The sequence below is a fragment of the Mya arenaria genome, chromosome 8 (assembly GCF_026914265.1).
Source record: "Mya arenaria isolate MELC-2E11 chromosome 8, ASM2691426v1".
NCBI classification, from domain to species: domain Eukaryota; kingdom Metazoa; phylum Mollusca; class Bivalvia; order Myida; family Myidae; genus Mya; species Mya arenaria.
Genome location: NC_069129.1, coordinates 8,735,996 through 8,756,716, shown reverse-complemented (window position 1 = coordinate 8,756,716; position 20,721 = coordinate 8,735,996). Strand labels below are relative to the sequence as shown.

The 20,721-nt window shown below is 33.2% G+C and overlaps 1 protein-coding gene across 1 annotated transcript in view; it reads left to right on the top strand.

The window, feature by feature from the left end:
- Positions 1–6,725: 6,725 nt before the first annotated feature.
- The window catches only part of LOC128242367 (uncharacterized), a 65,388-nt gene continuing 51,392 nt past the window's right edge, over positions 6,726–20,721 (top strand). Inside the window, exons 1-2 of the mRNA XM_052959496.1 lie at positions 6,726–7,213; positions 13,761–14,006. Coding sequence (XP_052815456.1) covers positions 13,813–14,006 — 194 coding nt within the window. The 5' untranslated portion in view covers positions 6,726–7,213; positions 13,761–13,812. The remainder of the gene's footprint in view (positions 7,214–13,760; positions 14,007–20,721) is intronic.

Sequence of the window (20,721 nt, the reverse complement as noted above, 5' to 3'; positions counted from 1 at the left end):
TGCTAGTGTGTTATAACCAGTGTAGACTAATAGGGTGGCGTTTTTTATTCAGCGATGACATCAAAACAAACGAAAATGACGAAGCGGCAAGTTTTAATGTTTTCGCATAATTTAGAATTTATAAGTAATGCTAGGTATCACACTTGATAACAAATTGTCCTTTGAAGATTCAACTGAGGAGAAAACTAGTAGTGGGTGTAGAGCTTCTGCCATCAACCCAAGTCCAGACGTTTGTGACTGGCTTTGAGGCTGGTATCTGGCAGGGACTTAGAGTGCTCGATTATTTCACGTAATTGTTATAAATGCATAGGTCTTTAACACCTTTTGGAATTTCACAAGATTTTATATTGAACCATTGATCTATTCGAACTTCACGGGATTTTTCACAGTTTTATGGAAGATATAACGTCATACTGAGCACTCATATTCAAGTATTTATTAACAAATTAAAAACTAAAGAGTGAATAATTTTAAAAAAAATGTTTAAATCATGGTCCGTAAGTTTCCGAAGATGGTCCGTAATGTCCCTAAATCTGGTCCGTAATGTCGGGTCCGTAATGTCCATGGTCCGTAGTGTCCGTAATTCAGTCAGACCACACGCATGAAACTCTTAATTAATCAATTTAATGCATTAGTTATGCCTATTCTTGACTGTGGTATCTTTGTTGCAGCCACCCAAACAGACAAATGCAACAAGTCTTACAAATGTCCCCGTGGTGTTAAAGGCAGTATTGGACTATCACGTACATGACTTTTTTTGTATTATTCCGATTCAGAACAAAATGCCATCATTAAAGCAAGTGGTTTTATTCCTAGCACAAGTACTGAAGCTCTTGAAGTTCTGACCATCACCTTACCAATGGACTTGCATTTCAGACTGAGACAAGCAGAAGAAGTAGTGCACATTGCCGCATAGGTGGAGCATGTACTACTAAAGCAAGACTTCAATGATTGGTTTATAAACAGATTCCAGACATGTTTGCTTTATTGATGAGCCACTTTAATGAAATAAAGGACAATTTTGAAAATGAGTTTCAGTACAATGAAAAGTTCAAAAACTATCAAAAACTATTTAGCAAAAGTTTATACACAAACATTAACAGAAAGCAAAGAAAATCAAGTGGTAAACTTTGAAGCAATTTTAGCAAACTTGTTATGATAATGACAACAATTAAACTCATTGACAACTCTCTGTTTTTCTACATAATGTACACAGAGAATAAAAGCACTGAGACGATAACAATGATTAAAGTCGACAGCACATCAAGATCATAGGCATCAACAAAGCCATTATTCGATAAACCACCATCACTGAATTAACTCGGGGTTAATTCGCGAATTATTATATGGTCAAATCTTAGAAAAAATATTGGGAACACACTAGAGGCAGTCGTATATTCATGAAACTTAATCAGACAGTTTTCCTTGATTGTTGTTGAATAGTTCGAAACTGGGTCACATGGAGTCAGAAACTAGGTCAGTAGGTGAAATCTTTGAAAAATTGTGTCCCGAACTTAACATTGGTATTGAATAGTCAGTTATGTTCAAATTTGGTCAGAAAGTTTGCCTAAATGAAATCTTACAAGAGTTTTAAAATTGGTCACATGGGGTCAAACACTAGGTCACTAGGTCATATCTTACAGAAATCTTGGGAACACTCTAGAGGCAATACATCTACTCTAATTTCCATGAAACTTAATCAGAATGAAATTTTGGAATAGTTTGAAACTAGTAGGTCATGTGGGGTCAAAAATGAGGTCACTGGGTCAAATCTTAAAAAAAACTTGTGGACACTCTAGAGGCTATATTTTTTGGAATATATCTGGACCAATCTTCATGAAACTTGATCAGAATGTTTGCCTCGATGAAATCTTAGATTAGTTTGGAACTGGGTAACATGGAGTCATAAACTAGGTTTCTTGGTCAATTCTAAATGCTACATTATATACAATATTTTTTTTTATTTCAAACAGTTGCAATCAAACTCAAACTCATTTATATATTTTACCTACAATTGATTTCCATTCCTTGACTTAGCCCAATCAGGCGGGGATATCAATTCAACGAATTTGCTTGTTAAATTAATTTCCTATGTGACTTTGTGTGTAAGTTAACAAAGACCCCCACGGTATGGCCAACAAGAGTCCCTGAAATATATCTTGACAAGCTTAGGATATTAGTGACACAAGGGCAATAATCAAAGGAAACTTTAATGATAAGAGTGCATTTAGCTGCTGCCCTTGTATTTTTTTGACTATATTTCTGTACAGGTAGATCTTAAATTCCATCTTTATAGACTGTTGTAGTTTGTCATGTTGGGTTGAACATTGTACACTGACAAAGATTTAGATACCTATAAGTGGAAACATGCAGATGTTCTACCTTCAAAACATACATGAAAACAGATAATAGGTAAGAGATAAGAGAAAGATGTTGATCAAATGAGATATAAATTGGGGTATTTCTTTATACATGTGGCAGACTATGTCAGAGGTTTTAAAGGACTGATAATATAGATGCAGACACTCTTATTTTGGTTTTACTATTTGTTATCTTTATAAGAATTCATTTTAATCAGAAAGTTTTATGCAAATATCAATACAGGTGATTCAAGCTTTTATTTTGCTATAGGTAGATATTGTGTTAACTGTGTTTTTTACAGAGGCAGTGCCATTGGCTTTCTTCAGATTATGACAGCCCACTTCTGGACGTGCTTCAAACAGGGACGTCCTGTGAACAACTGTAAGACTGTGTGGCTGTCAACCCTAGGCAAGTAGAAGAGAACTGTTTGGTTTTGTCCCTTTATTGCTAAGCATTCAGATGCCTGTTTTAATACAGATCTAAGTTGTGAATTGAAATTACCTCAACGTCATATTTTCATTATTTTGCCACATATTGGTGTGTACTAAACTTCAGCCAGTCTTAAACATGGAAACAAACTTTCGGAAAGATAAAAAATCACTTTGTACCTTTTCAAAGATCTTAGTCATAAACTACAACATCTTAAATCTTCATGGACAGCATCAAGATAACAAGTTGATTCTCTTCAATTCTCTATTTTTTCAATTTTGATAATAGTAAAAAAATCTATTTGCACAAAAAAGCAGCAAAATAAAAAATGGATGACACTAAGATAATTTCACTTAATACTGTATATGTCTTATTTAACATGCAGGAGGCATGTCTCTTGCGGATGCTGCTTGCTAAAAACAATTTTTCCCATTCAGGAACTTTTTTAAAATCTGCTAAATTCCAATAAAAAAATTCATATAACAGAATGTGCTGCATGGCAGTGTGGGCTTGTTAAAAAATTTGATGCCAAGCAATAGTTAAAGTCTTATTTTGATAACTGCTTAAACTTTTTTCACTTAGTTGATTTTTTTTCGCTAAGATGTTTTATGAAAATGGCCCCTGAAGTAAAAATATACGTTAACCTTTAACCAAAATGGACACAAAGAGCACTTAAAATGAAATATAAAAAGTTATAAAAAAAGTGTTACTTTCTTATTTGTGTACGAATAGGTGTATCTTTTTGGCTTTGGTGCATTTTTAAATAACATTAAGTCATTTTTGGCTCACTTTGTGTCTTACCAACGCAGTTTTAACCCTCTTCTTAAAAAAGAGTATGTCTATGAAGAATAAAATTAGAATTACATTTAATCCACAAGAAAGTTGTCTATAAGGTGCTTTTTTCTTCCAAAAATCGGTAAATGTGGTTTTTATGTCAACAAAAGCGTAGGAAAAATATGTTCAGTTTGGTAAAAGACACATTTTAACACCAGCGCCAATACCTCCATTTAATTTGGATAAAACATTGATAAAAACCACATTTTGCTCACCTTTTTAAGAAGGGTGAGCTTCAAGTGTTATGTAAATATTAGTAAGATAAGCTTGCCACTTTAAAACCATCATACAGACAATTAAATACTGTTGCAAAATACAACATTTATTTGAGTGTTTGTTCTACCTTTTAATTATTTTTCTTTAATTTCTGAATTTCAGAATTGTTTTGAACGTCTTCAAATGTGTTGGGTCAAACTAAAGATGGCTGATATAGGTATGACTTTGTATGGATATGAAATCAAATATAATGAAGGAGGTTTCTTTCAACATTGTAAGCCAAGTTAAGTAATAAGTAAGATGATTTAAAACTTCATGTTCTATAAGGGCAATAGGCTTGACAAAACATTTGTCAAGAACATTTGTTGAAGGAAGCTAGAGCCAACAGCAGTTGTGCATAAAATAACACAATGTTCCTTTACCTTTAAAACAAACACATAAATGCGTCCTTGCTTTGTTTACACCGAAGCAACTGCTTTGAAACTATGTTATATTTTGACAATCTTTTTTTTAACTATAGGTACAGCATTACTGTGGGAATATATATGATTAGTAAATGATTTATGTTATATCAATGAACATGACCATGTATGTAATTTATCAAATCAATAAAGGGGTTATATTTCATCACTGGATTACTTTGACCACCTCTGACAAGTGACCAAGTGAAGTGAGGCTTCCATTTCATCAAACAGGCAGCCTTGCATGGACACACTTAATGCATTGTGGAAATTATTAACTTGCAAACAAATGTTTGAAACTAAGGTTCCAAATAAAAATTAAAACAAAATTTTATGGTAAGTTGACACCAGCTCTACCAATATTTTTTTTTTATTAAAGTACAACGCGACATATAAAATAACTGTTTGGTATCTAACGTTACATGCCTATTTATTGTTACAGACTTTCAATGCAAATGCCGCTCTTTGCATTAATTCCATGTTTATCTTTGAATCATCATACTGAATTACAACTGGGGGGGATGTCCAATTGAGCTTTTTGTCGCAAATGAAGGCATTGTTAACGATGGATGCTATTAGCTTAATGCCAGAAATAGAAGTCAATAATCCATTATTTTGCTGGATTACATTTGATCATTAAAGTATGGTTGTATAATTTTTACATTTTTTGTAGCAAGACTGATAGTTTTTCCAATAGGACCTCTACAGAGTTAATTAACATATCATTAATTTTAAAGCTTAATTAAAGAAATGAAATTGTCTGCATGTCTCAAATGTGGCTAAAATGATGCTTTTACTCAAAAGTAAAAAATATATATATTGTTTTGATAAGTTAGAAATTGGAACATTTTTAATTTACATCAAGGGTTTAAATAATTACTTTTGACATTAATTGCATCCATTTAGTTCTGCATAATATAATTATACTAAATTTTCTTGAAATGCAAAAAAAGGCTACTCCAATTTTACAATTGCACAGCGTTGAATTTGAATTTTGTTCTTGCGGTATGTAGAAAAATGCTTGAATGTTTATTTTTTACTTGCAGCTTAGTTGTTTTAAGTTTAGCCTAGTTTTTTTCAAGCTGAGCATAGTTGATTTCAAGTTTTATCATAGTTGATTTCAAGCCAAGCATTGTTGATTGCAAGCTAAGCATTGTTGATTTCAAGCTTATGGAAGTTGATTGCAAACGAAGTGTAGTTGATTTTAGCCTAAGCTGAGTTGATTTCAATTTAAGTCCAGTTGATTTCAAGCTAAGCATTGTTGATTTCAAGCTAAGCATTGTTGATTTCAAGCTAAGCATTGTTGATTTCAAGCTAAGCATTGTTGATTTCAAGGTAAGTGTAGTTCATTAGTGGATTTCACGATTTTTAAGCTTACCTTGTTATTTTAAAGCTAAGTGTAGATGTGGTTGAATCTAAACGTAGATGATATCAGGCATAGTGACTTCAAGCGCAAAGTTGAGTTCATAAAAGGGGGGGGCATTTGTTATGGTTGAATTTCCATGTACTATGAAATCAAATTCATACTATATCGCACACTATAATATATACGTTTCAATGTTATTGTTCGATATTTCAGCTGAACACAGAGCCCCTTGCTTGTTTGGAAAGGAGATGGGAACCACATATGATTGGCCTTACGCTGGATTGTTTATGTCAGTATGGACATACAGTGTTGCAGCTAGTGATGGCCTAACTATTACAGGTAATAGATATAATAATTCCTCTTAAATAGTGATAATATTTAAAAAGTTGGATGCACTTTAGGTTATGTGAATTTCTTTAAGGTCACTTTGTTGGTGGATTATATGATGGAATTTAAAAACAACAACTAGAATTATGTATTAATTGTGTATTATACATCAAAAGATATGGATATAATAATGTAGTGGAATTTATTGCTTGTAAGTCTATCTTGATTCTGTTAAATAATTATAACAAATCTCTGGCTATGTATTAATCTTATACCTCATCATTTATAGTCTTAAACAATTTATAATGATTTTGCGTCAAACTATTTAGGTTTTCATATTAAGTTTTTAGTCATATGCTACATATAATTTCTTCAAAGCATCATGTTCTTAAAGCAGTGAAATTTAAATTTTTAGCTATAGATAAGTGATACTCCATGATTGATTCTATAAGAAAACATTGTTATACAGATGAAGTATCTCTTGAATGATGGGTACTAAATGCTTGGCTTAATTTCTGTGCAAATTGTACTTTTATATATTTTAATATGATGGTTTTTAATAGGCATTCAAATGATTAATTTACAGTCCACAGAACAGTTTTGAGTATTGATGCTATGAATGGTTTAGGAACACTTTTACTAACTGCATTTGGCCTGTTTGTCGTTCATTTATAGGCTTAAAACGAGTAAGAAGCTTTAAGGGCTAATACAGATTGAGCTTTTATGTTTTCAAAAACACCGCTTTGTAAAAATCATTTTTAACAGACTCATTAGAATTAATGACAAGTGAAGCTTTTACAGATTTTGTTAAAGTAGGTGTGTAGTGTACATTTCATTTCATCAATCCACAAAAGATATATTATGTTTGTGGAAAAAATATCTTTTGAAAGAAACAATAAAAATACATTTGTTATTACCTCAACTATCAGTAAGAGAGTTTTGTAAATGAAATAAAATGTGAAACTTCCTTGAAGAAAACTTGATGCTTCGTTTTTAGTCAAAAGAAAATCTTGGGAAAGATTTATGTTCTTATCATTTGACTTGTGAAATTTGGACTACATGATTAATGATAATTGTGCATGGTTTTTGACATACAATTGACCTTTATTAACTCCCAAAGAAGCTTCAAATGATCTGAAAGAAAATCGAGTGCTGTAAAATTTTGTTGGATTTTTTTTTTACTTTAATAGTTCTCGACCATGGATTATTGTCAGAAGTGGTAAGAATAGTTTTAAGTCATTGTGTTTTAATTTGTAGAATTTATAATATTTCCGGCAGTAAAAAAACTACCCAATACCTAGTCAAAATAATTGTATGTTGACGAATCTTTTTTTACGATTTTGATATGGTAAATCCTTCACTTACAAATTGTTTTGTATCAAAAGTGGGTAGTTATTCCGATCGGGATTCCGGGTTAAAGCATATTGCTTCAATAAAATATCATAAAAACAAGAAATATTACCAGATAATGTTATTTTATATTAGTTCCGTACTCAAAAAATAAATATCCAACAAATAGTTATGAGTTTGATGTGTTTTTTTCATATCATACTGTCAAAACGTTACGATATATATATACACATGAAGGGCACCTGCAAGGCTGGGGTTCACAGTTTTACAACAATCGGAACACCTCGGAGATGGCCGAGTTGTTACGATTGTATTTACGAAGTCTAACTAGAAGTTTGTCGGACATGGTCGAGTTGCTACGATTGGCACATTTGTTGTCTGTGTCAGTCAAGTTTCGTTTTATTGGAAAGGTAAATTATGTGTTTTATGCATTTAAAGCTTATTTTATGCAAAATATCTTTGCAATTACATAATAAAATATGAATATAAGTATTTATTATCTATTTCAAACATCAAATAATTTTCTAAATACAATTTCAATTTTTTTCAAAACCCCCCCCGGTTTTTGCACAAACCCGTTTAGACGTTAGGGATTTGAAGAATCCTGTAAAACATATCTATTATTTTAAACTACCCAATACCGATCTAAAACAGCTTAAAATCATCCTTTTAATGGGTGCATATACACAAAGGCAGGCAATTGAAGCTGAGGTTTAAAGGGACTGTTCACCAGATTGGCAACAAAAAAAGTTTTTTTCTGTAACGATTCTCAGGACAATTATCAAATAGAATGTGTTACGGTACGCTTTGATATTATAATTGTAAAAAAAGGTACCAAAATGTAAAAAAAATTGTGTCGGAGACCGGGTTTGAACCCATGTCACCAAAATTGCAGTCCAACGTCGTATCGACTGAGCTATGAGTGACATTGGGTGACATAATTAAGCTATACACCTACCTCGGTAATATCACGTGATAACACCGACTAGCCAATCACGCATAAGGAATGAAATCTACCTGGTAGACATACCCAGTAATCTTTTTTTAATGGAAAAATACGAAATAACTGCTAAACCTAAATAAATTGTAAACTATGTGGTACTTCAGTTAGTAAGTTTCAATGCATTGTACACATCGATGCCAAGTTTACGTCAGTTTTCGACATTTTTTCTCTTTTTTTCGCTATTTTATCATACGGAGTACAGCCCCTTTAAAAGAAAATTAAACAACAAAAATAATAATTGATGATCTATATAATTATGTGCTTAGTGCTAAGTGTTCAAGCTCATTTCTCTGCCAATGGGATTGCCATACACAGTTAAAGATGCACTCCCAAATAAGATATATCACAATTAATAATTTTGTTTTAATATTCCAAAAATAAATGTCAAAAACAATGGTTCTAATGATGGATACAGAGTTTAATTTGAAAGAAATGTGCATAAAACACAGTATTTCTACCATATGGGACTAAAGTAGATCACAGTAAATCTTTTAGCATTCACCAGTCATTTAATAATTTGCATTTTTTTGTGTTTTCCGTTATTAAATACAGGGTTACAAACTTGTTATCAGTAATAAAGATTTTCCATAAATCAATAAATATTTAGTAAGTAATTAAAGGTTCATCAGTCAAAATTGATGTGTGTTATACATGTGTATGTGTTGATTTTCAATAAGTCTTAGTGTCACTTTAAATAAATTATTTAGAACCACTGGCATGCACACTCGGGCTAGTAGACAGTCATTCCCGAGGCAATTTTTGATGAACACTAACAAAGTTAGCATCTATTTTTGGTCTCCTGAACAATACGTTCATGCAAGGCTGTGCCCGGCCTACTAACTTAATTATTTAGAAAACGAAAATTAGAAACACTGGCTATTGCTAATTTTTTTAAATTTTAATCAGGGCTTATACTAATTAATGTCTTGAGTCATGATCAGAGTTTGAGAATCAGCACTCATAAGTGCACATCTTGATTGTATTAGGAAAATTGCCATTACTAGAGCATTGAATATTAAATTTATCAAACATGTTCCAAATAACAGGTGTTACCATTAATTAAGTTTTTATGTACAAATGATCATTTTTTCATTACAATTAAGAAAAAAGCATATCTGAGTAACAAACTTAGACTTATGACGTTGGTGAATATGCAACCAGATGTTTACATTTAAAGAATGTTTTTTTTGGTTGAAAATTTTAATAGAAATCCCCCTCCCACCAAACTCAAAATCATTTACTTAAATATGCGAAAAAAAGTATTGCAACAATTATAATCCTTCTATATCACTCTCCTTGCGACAGTTTTATTGGAAAATATGGTCTATTAGTGTTATACCCCGCTTAATGCTTATGGTCATATCCCTACCAATATGTTCGCCAGAGGTATTCTGAAATAATTATTTAGAAAGTTAAAAAAAACACGACAGCCCGAGTTTCATTTAGTGGTTAATTGAATATTTTTTAAGTTGGCATGGCTAGTAGAGGGCCATCCATGTCAACACTAGAAAAGTTTTTTATAAAATTGTAAACTGGGCTGCGCTCAGCAGGTTTTGATTGTATTGATGGTTAAATAGAGCAAACATTAACTATATTACCTAGTGACCAACAAAGCAACCAGTCCAACCCTACACCAAGGCCATGAAATCAGTCTAGTACTTGGACATCTCACATTTAGAAGTTAGTGTCCTAACCACTGGTCTGACCGGAGAAAACCGAAATATGTTGGGCCATTTACAACAAAAGGCTATAATTTACATGTTAAGATCAGTTTCTAATTAAGTAACACCAGCATGTATACAGCTTAACAGTTTTTCCTCACAGATTTTAAATTTTGATTCAGTTTAAGCCGTAGACAGTGTGTCTGCATTTTGAGTGCATTAGCTTTCCATGGAAGTTCATTATTTTGACGTTATAACTGAGGAGGTCACTTATGTGGAATAAGCCGTGAAATTAATAAGATTAGGTAATAAATGACCACTTGAATGTGACTGTTCACTTGGAGTGGTCTCATTTTTTTAAAGACCTTTAATCGGTTACATGGTTAACCGTAACCAGTATAAGTGATCCGTGGATTGGATTGCGTATTTGTTATTCTAATCATGTATTAATTTTTGTTTTTAATTTCGCTTTGTGTTTGAACATTTTCCATTTTAAATTACCTTTCATTTTGAGGTAGGTTTCTTTTAAAACAGATTTTCTATAAATGTGGCTGTTTTTGAAGCGGCTAGACACCAGATGATACAATTGCAAGGAAAAAAGAAAATTGTCAAAAACTTACATGAAATACACATGCATCTTTTGCAGTGTTATGCACATTTTTTCAATTCAAAATTTACTAGAGTTGTCTTCCATGTAAATCCTAGTAAATTTAATTATAGCGTTGGTATATATATTTATCTGTACTCATAAACAGATATGATTTTACCCGGAGTGGAGGGGGAAACCATTATGCCCTATTTTATACTGACCATCTGATGTCTAGCCCTTGAACGTATACTGTTCTGAAATAGTTTTTCTTCCATGTCTAATGAAAACAGGTCATATACATTGTTTTCAATGTTAATTGCAGGGCTTGAATTTTAGCTCGCATACTCGCTAAATGCTAGTCAGTTTTGCTGTTACCAACCTCATAAAAAATCTACTTGCTAAAATTTGCAAGTCCCATATTTCAAAACAAAATACCAGAGGCCGAATGCTAATGAGTACACAACGAATATCATGTGGCATAGACACTTAATATCTCATTACAGGTAAGCATAAAACACTTTTGTGACACTAATCGCGAGTGCCGAATTTGATTACTTAGTACACATTTGCAGTACACAATATTCCAACACAGTGATCTCCCTTGACAAGCAGACAAGTACAGTAAAGGAAAATCAACTGTTGTTTTTCGTGAATGTGTCATTAAAATATATATATTTACACCTCAACTTCCGTTCCTTAAATGAACTGCCTTTCGGCAATTGCGTTCATCAATCGATGAACGCAACATCTTCGGATATGTTCGGATCGTAATTCATTGCATAACAATATACATGAAAGCTATTGATCTTGTTATTGGTTGTATTGTGTCTGCAGGTCCCGTAAAATATAGATCAACATTTTTAAAAGTGTAAGTTTATTATATTTTAAATATATTGGTACCAGGAGTGTTTTAATTTTACGTTTTAAAGTGATTTCAAGTGGTTGATCTTTTCCCGCGTTATTGTGACGGCATTTGAAAAAAATGTTTCCGGTTATAGTCGGGTCGTTCTATTTACAGAATGGGTAAGAACGGATTACTGAAAGGTTTTCTTAAATGAAATGAAGTATTTTTTTAACAATTCTTGAATGAAATAATGAACTATTGGTGTAAATATAAGGAATGAATTGCAGGGTTGATATCATTATCGGGGATATGAACGCAATTGGGTTGGTCAAAGTACGCGTGGAGTCCTTCGGACTCCACACACATTGACCAACCCAATTGCGTTCATACCCCGATAATGACATCAACCCCGCAATTCATTCCTTAAATGAACTATTAAGTGTCAGAATAAAGTTGACACTAGTTCATTAAACTGGAACCGACCTGTATATGTACTTTTGTTACTATATTATATGGCATAGAATGCTAAATTAACCGAATTTAATACTTAGGAAAAAAGCAAGTAACTTTTTGAAAATGCGAGTAAAAAATTACCCTGTTGCGAAAAATTGCAAGTAGGAAAAAAGTCTAAATTCGAGCCCTGAGTTGTCTAGGTTCCAGGACAAACATACTAAATTAGGCCTATAGCTAAATTGGTTTTTAAAATCAGTCTAATGATAACAATTTATCAGAAAAAAAATATTATAATGAAACAAATTAAAAAATAGACAAAATAAGAGCATTTTAAGTGACACTCTTATTCAAAATCAGTACAAATACATGTATAACAAACATCAATTTTGATTGATAAAACCTTTAAATTTACTACTTACTAAATAATGCATTTAGGGAAAATATTAATAATTGATTACAAGATAATAACCGTTTCTTTAATAGCAGAAAGTGCAAAGATATTAAATGACTGGTGACTGCTAAAAGATTTACTGTGCTCTATTGTAGTCTCATATGGTAAAAATACCATGTTTCATGCTCATTTCTTTTAAATGTAACACAGTATCCTTCATAAGATCTGTTGTTTTCGACATTTATTCATCCTTTTTGAAACATTAAAACTATATAATTAATTGTGGTAAATCTTATTTGGCAGTAAGAGTGGACAAAAAAACTCCTAGGGCTTAAATTAAGATTCAGTAAATGGAAAGTTGCAACTTATCCATTAAACTGGCATCCTCAGGTATCTGGTTACAACATTGAGATTTGTCTTTATCTACCGAGCATACGACCTTCACCTACATTAATAATTCAAATACTTGACTCAATTTCCAAATTTGGACAACATGTATGTTCTCCAATCTAATTGTTGTTTTTATAGTAACCAGAAATTCTATTTCCTCATATTCTGAGTTAATATGTCAAGCGGTCAAGTTGGGAACCATTTTATCAGGACTCCTAACAGAGATTTCGTATCCAGCAGAGATGTTTCAACAGAAGTACTTCACTCTTTAAAATTCTTCCTAGGAAGGAGATTACTAGGGTTCTTGATAAATCAGCCCCTAGGACATGTAATCATAAAACCACCACCCCACCCCACCTCTTTTCTGCCTGTCAAATCTTTCGTTGTATTGTTTACATTTTTTACTGGACTTTTATGTATGTATTGTACAGTCTGAAAGAACTTTTATGTGTGTCCAACTTTATGGGACTTATCTACTTATTATTTCATCTCATTTTCAAATGTATATAATAATACAATAAATATTGGCTGGTGTAAATGCACCAGCCCTTTTCAATCCAATAGCTGTTAGTGGTTCTTGTCCCATAAATGAACTGCGAATTTGTGACAGTGCAAATACAAAACATCTTAAGTCAATTCCTAACTTAAGTCATTTTCTTTAGCTTAGAGTATCACACTAATCACATGATATAACATCTTAATAGTTTGTGAAGTATTTGACTGTCTTTGATTTGATTGAAAATACATACTTCAATGTATACTTTTCTTTTAATTTGACTATGACAATTTGAAAAAAAAAATGACTTAACTTAAATGATATTAGATGTTTTATGATTGCGGGCCCAGGTGGCCCAGGTCTTTATCCTATTTTATGAAGGCATGAACTCATCAGTGGTAGGGATATAGGCTCTTTGTAAAATATATAGATGCTGAAACTGATTTATGAACAGAGTCACCTGAATTTCCTTTTGCAACACTTTAAAGGTTGCATTGTAATATTTCAGAAAGACTGCACCTGCCTAAATAATACTGGAGGCGATCAGTTTCTTACCCTGTAGCCCCCTATAAATTAATACTTATTTCAGAGAAGAAACTTGCAATCCTGACTGAGTTGCTAAAGCAACAGCTGTAAACAAAATGGCCACTCCACCTCACCGACGAGAGCGATCGAGGTCAGTCAGCCATATAAATATTGACTTGGAAGCTTTAAACAATGGGCGTCGCCCATCCTCCCTCCCGCTGTCACCCATGACGCCGCCATCTGCGAGGGCAAGATATGCACGACGAGGAAGTGTGGCCGATGTCTGGAAATCCACAATGGGGGCTATCATGCAAGTATTATAATTACCATAGGAATAAAGGAATACTAGCTACACTTAGCTATGGCATGTTATTGTGTTAGACTGGTCTCGTCTTGGTTACATTCATCGGTAACAAATGACACCTTGGTGGATTCAAGGCATTAATTTTCATAACAATATATTTGTTTCCAAGTAAAACTCTTTCTTGGAATATTAATTGATTATCATAATAATTGACATTAACTGACAATGTACAGTCTCCATTGATCCAAAACTGCCAGTGGACTTAAAATGCTGCTTGATCTGAGTGTGGCTGTTTAATGTCACCTCATAAAGTGTAGTTATTAATGTTCTCATTATTTAGGATCATCGATTACATCTTTAGATTCTTGATAATTGACTACGGCTCCCGGCATTGACACTGTTGCACTTTTCATAACTTTCAATATTTAGTTTCAATCGACTTCATGGTACGTTTCACAATTGACCTTTTTCTGACTTGTTTGTTTTGTTTGTAGTTAAATGCCCATTTGCAGAATTTTAAATGATTTATTTTATAACGTATCTTTTGTGGAAAGTTACTTCTTTTGCTAACTTCATGGGAGACAACTTGTTACTGGAGTACTGAGGGATGTAAGTGGGTTATCTGCCCAGATAACTACTGCTATAGTCTTTCAATGCATATTTGATGATGTTTTCAGAGAAGCATTTTAATTAACTTGCTTGGAGCCAATATTGAAAAAATGCGACTGTCTACTGACCGCCGATGACACATTAAAGAATCATAGGAATCAGTAACATGCACTACATATGTCAAGGGAGGTAAATGATTTATGGTCCACATTCTAGACTCTTGATTCCAAGATGTTGTCTCCCTTTCTGTATTGGCAGAATCACAAATGGTAATAATTAAATGTTACCCTTGAACCCCTTGAACTGCTAATGTCTTTAATGCACATGGCATATTAACTGGTTGAATTGATTTGTACATATATATTTGGATATTCATTTTATTTTGTAAAAATGGCTTATTTGAATTTGGCTTTAAAAATAAAAAATAAGCACCTTAAAAAGGCGAGATTGAATAAAAAAACTCAGATATTTAAAGAGACGTCAAAGATCTCTTAATAATATATTTATTTAATGGTACATTTTAATCATATAAGAATAAAAATAGTATTATAACTATGACTTCATTTTAATAGACTGGTTACATTTTATTATAAAGCTTTATATATCAAGATCATCTGAATTCCAAAATCACTTCATTTCCGTTGCTATAAAGGTCATAAAAATCTGGGTGATTTATGTTTCTTCCAATGTTTTAAAGGGATATAGTTGAAAGAATTTTAGTTTGCGATTAACAAGTAGGCAAGTGATCGCAGTTGGTTACACTCCTACCTACTAGCAGTTTGTTGTTTGAGCCCCACACCAGGCATATTTTTTACTGTTTTAAAGGGACATGTTCACATTATAGGGTCAGGTAGTAAATGCCTCAATGATAAACATCACCAAGAATTCAAAACAGAGCTTTATTGTTTGTAATTATATATAAATGTGACATAGAATGCTCTATTTATTTGCGGAAAGAAATAGTGAACACTTTTGAAAGTTTTTTATTTTAGGCTTGGATTTACAACATTCTGTGTAAATGAATGTCTGCCTGTTGGTGTTTGTTCATAAAAGTAAAAGTAAAATAACTCAATTCGAACAAAGTTTTTACAAAAGCATTGGGAACATTTTATTCTTTGAGAGAGTCCCTTAAATAGTTTACTTAGAAACCAAAGTTGTATTTTTAAAAGCTGCATTGCTCCAATGATCGTGAAATCTACTGTTTTTGTGAAAATGAATGCCTGAAAGCAGGTTTTGTGAGCGTTTATCTAACAATATCAATAAATCAATATCAATAATATGAATGCTTTTTCATACTTAATACTTTTTTTTTATACTTTTTTGAGAACTATTCTTTGATTTATTATATCTTCGAAACACCTAGAATGCACTCTCTGTGTAGCACATTACCTTAATTAGAGAAAAAGAAACTTACAAAATTGTTTAAACCATTTCATATCAATTTGAAATATCTCTCATTTTCTTATATAATTGGTTATTAGATGAAAGGCTTTCAGAATGTTTTAACAATTTGTCAATTATAAACTTTCATGATTATAGATATGTAGTAATATCTAGATATTTCACCATGATTTTAAGAATCTATTGTCCATTTTGAAAGGTTTTGTTCGAATAGAGCAAGTTTATCTTTTAACCTTTTTTTTAAAATCACCTATTCCCAAATTTGCTTAAGTTCTTGAAATTTGCATACCGGCAGGTTATACTTTTGTTCAGTTGACGCATCTTTTGTAATATATTTACTCCGGCAAATGAATGTGCAAATCTGTAGTTTATAACAAAGACATCTAGCTAGCTGACACTCATCTTTATTCAAATGCACCCTTTAAATTCATTTATAGTGACTGTGGCTGAGGAGCGCAAACACTGAAGGTTTTCAATTTTAAAGTGTTAAAGTGACCCTATCAAAAGTCATTTTCAAAGTTTAGTTTTTAATTGAAATATACACACATAAAGCTGAAGGGGTAGTCAAGGTTTGTACTCCACCTAGTTTTGCTTTAAATTTAAGGTCATAATTATTTTTCTTTTGGCTTTTTTCTAATGTTGACCAACGCAGAGTGTTCTACTGTTAGAAGGCTGTAGTCCAGGTTTCATAAGGCAGTTCATAAAAGAAAAAAGTTTCTAGTACCATAAAATCATGAAGTTTATTTTCTTCACATATTTATTTCTCACTCAGTCTGACTTAAGTTACATGAACACCCTTGTATGACACTGTGATTGTGATGCAGTTTTTAGCTTGTAAAAGAAAAAGTGGGATAGTGCAATAGCCTTGACAAAATTTTGTAGAGCAAAAACATTTTCCTTGGCCATTACTCTTTTTTTTCAAGATATTCAAATGAAACTTGGTATGAATGTTTCCACAGACAATACACACATGTATAACAAGACCCATAACTCTGTCCTTAATATTAAAGTTGTGCCCCTTGTGTAGCTAGGGAAAAGAGTAGCGTTGGCATTCACAGCACAATTTGTTTGGTCCATAGTCTTTATTTTTCCGCAACAAAATCAAATGTAGACTTAATAAATGTGTTTCTATGATAATGTTTTACTGTTGTAACTTGTTGGGCTCTGCCTGAAGTATTTATTTAACATTTAAAAATTGGCTTTGTGATTCTAGATGTTAATCTTTCCTATCGAAATCTCAACCTATAAATTCAATGTACGTTTTTGAATTAAAACCTAGCGGGCAGTGAATGTCTTGGCCTTATAATGCGAAAAGAAAACATTCTCAAAGAAAATAAGGACCTTCAATGTATCAAATGTTTAAATGTTAAACTAGATGCCAATTAAGTGTTCCTTGACCTTTGTAGATACAGAATTGTTCAATAGAAGAAGAATAAAGGAAATCATGGGCCGAAAATGTTTTGTTAAATGATTTTTTTTTTTTTAAATATTACTCAAAACATTGCTTAAGATATACAGTTTCTATGCACAAAGTTGTATATTAGTCAGTGGAACAAATTAAAGAGTGTGAAAAGCTAAATTGTGGAATATTTAATATTATAAGGCTGTTATTTCCTATCAAGCTCTACTGTGACTAAATCTTTAAGATAAAAAAATATTAAAACATGACAAAAGGTTCCATTTTTAACTCTTGGACAAATTTGTCATTCTCTTGAAAAGGATGATTTTCATTAAACTGAGAAGAATGGTGGTATATGGGGTTGATGAAAATTGAATTTGTATGATATCAGTGTTGTAAGGTAATTAATTGAATTTTAATGAGCTGAATCCTAAGGTTATTAAAAAGTTTGACTCTGGTATAAATCAAGATTTGAGGAGATTTTGACGTGCTGGGATGTAAAAAATATTCATTGCTGAAGTCATGTAATAAAAAAGTGAAAAATTATTTTGTTTTAAGCATTTTGAAAAGTTGGCACCCTATTTGGTGCAGGTAATGGTTGAAATTCCTGATCAAATAGATGTCAACTGAACTGAACAGAACCGAAATAATGAAACAGAACAGAACGTATAGAACTGAACAGAACTGAATTATTATCAATATTATTTTGATCACAACCGAAAATGATACAAAATGCAATTGTATCGTGGAACTAATTGTAAAATGAACTAGTAGAACCTATCTCAGAAAACTTTGAACAATTTGTGTTGGACTCATGTTGGAAAATAAGTTGGCAAAAATGGATGGAGGATTACGAAAGACTAACAGCTACCCATCCAATCTGTTGTCTGCCGAGATGTAAGTATTCTGGAAGTCAATTATGAAGCTGCTATCTGCTTTTCCTTCTAATGTCATGTTAAACTCAAAATGGGTTAGTTGCGAAGATTAGTTCCAATTATTTTAGTTCAAGATTAGAAAAAGAAAATAATTTTATTGTAAGGAAGCAAAAGTATTACCCTGCCCTTGTTAGTGATATGACCCCGGCCCTTGTTAGTGATATGACCCCGGCCCTTGTTGGTGATATGACCCTGGCCCTTGTTAGTGATATGACCCCGGCCCTTGTTAGTGATATGACCCCGGCCCTTGTGAGTGATATGACCCCGGTCCTTGTTAGTGATATGACCCCGGCCTTTGTTAGTGACATGACCCCGGCCCTTGTTAGTGATATGACCCCGTTTCTTGTTAGTGACATGACCTCGGCCCTTGTTAGTGATATGACTCCATTTCTTGTTAGTGATATGACCCCAGCCCTTGTTAGTGATAAGACCCCCGCCCTTGTTAGTGATATGACCCCATTTCTTGTTAGTGATATGACCGCGACCCTTGTTAGTGACATTACCCCGGCCCTTGTTAGTGATATGACCCCATTTCTTGTTAGTGACATGACCCCGGCCCTTGTTAGTGACATGAACCCGGCCCTTGTTAGTGATATGACCCCATTTCTTGTTAGTAATATGACCGCGACCCTTGTGAGTGATATGACCCCGGCCCTTGTTAGTGATATGACCCCGGCCCTTGTTAGTGATATGACCCCGGCCCTTGTTAGTGATATGACCCCGGCCCTTGTTAGTGATATGACCCCATTTCTTGTTAGTGATATCACCCCATCCCTTGTTAGTGACATGACCCCGGCCCTTGTTAGTGATATGACCCTGGCCCTTGTTAGTGATAAGACCCCGGCCCTTGTTAGTGACATGACCCCGGCCCTTGTGAGTGATATGACCCCAGCCCTTGTTAGTGACATGACCCCATTTCTTGTTAGTGATATGACCCCGGCCCTTGTTAGTGATACGACCCCGGCCCTTGTTAGTGATATGACTGTGACCCTTGTTAGTGATATGACCCCGGCCCTTGTTAGTGATATGACCCCGGCCCTTGTTAGTGGTATGACCCCGGCCCTTGTTAGTGACATGACCCCGGCCCTTGTTAGTGACATGACCCCGGCCCTTGTTAGTGATATGACCCCGGCCCTTGTTAGTGATATGACCCCGGCCCTTGTTAGTGATATGACCCCGGCCCTTGTTAGTGATATGACCCCGGCCCTTGTTAGTGATATGACCCCGGCCCTTGTTAGTGATATGACCCCGGCCCTTGTTAGTGACATGACCCCGGCCCTTGTTAGTGATATGACCCCGGCCCTTGTTAGAGATATGACCCCGGCCCTTGTTAGTGATATGACGTTTAAACTGTAATTGGTGTTGTTTTATTCAGGGGGATTATCATAATGAATACTTCATCAATGAAAAAATATTTAAGGTTTTAATTTTGTAATTTTAAATATGTTTAACATCATTGTTTCCGGACCTAACTGCAGCGTAGTGCATTTAAAAAGTTCTATTTATCACTTTTAAATTGTATTGATTTGAATTGACTTTTCTTATTATAATTGGTCTCCTAACCGTTTTATGTTTGAGCTATGTCATTGTAGATTTGAACTTATTAATTATTGATAAAACAAATTTCACAGATCAGCTTTAGCGCGGGCAAACAGGTATAAACTTTGAAAGAATTTCAGAAAAGAAATCCAGTGTGGATAGAAATTGGACAATTAACATTCAAATACAGGGCATTGAGTTTAATGGTATAATAGTTGATGAGAGAATCTTGTTTACATGAAACTTACTTCACATGCATATAAGCAAAATACTTTAAAGGAATGAAACTGTGGGTGGCAGTAGATGGTTACAGTATGAGGTAATTATCTGTCCATCTCTTACACTAGAATTCAGGGATTTGAATAACACATTGCAGTTCCATATCCACATGGCTACCTGAGTTTTCATCCCAATTTAGCAATATAAAAAATAGCTTTAACTTTTAATCACTGTATTGCATCATCATTTATTGATCTATGTTGTATTGTTAACTCTTTTAAGCTTGGTATAATCAGAAATTAAACTTTCTAGTTAAAAGTCTGTGTAACCATGGAAACCCATGCTCTGTTTTTGAAAGTTAAAGTTGAACCAATTATTAGGATTTTTTCCTTTGAAAAGTTCTTGTATGAGAATGTATAAGAAGTTAGACCAACAGTCAAAGGAGTGTTAGCATATTGCATCATGGGTATGCCAACATTACATACAAGTATTACGATATATACAATATCTATTGAGAACTTTTCAAACTTGGGCTGCACTTCCAAACTAGAATTGCACTTTATCTTATTATTATTTTGATCATTAACTGATCTGTTTTCATTTGGTTAAGGTGTTTAAG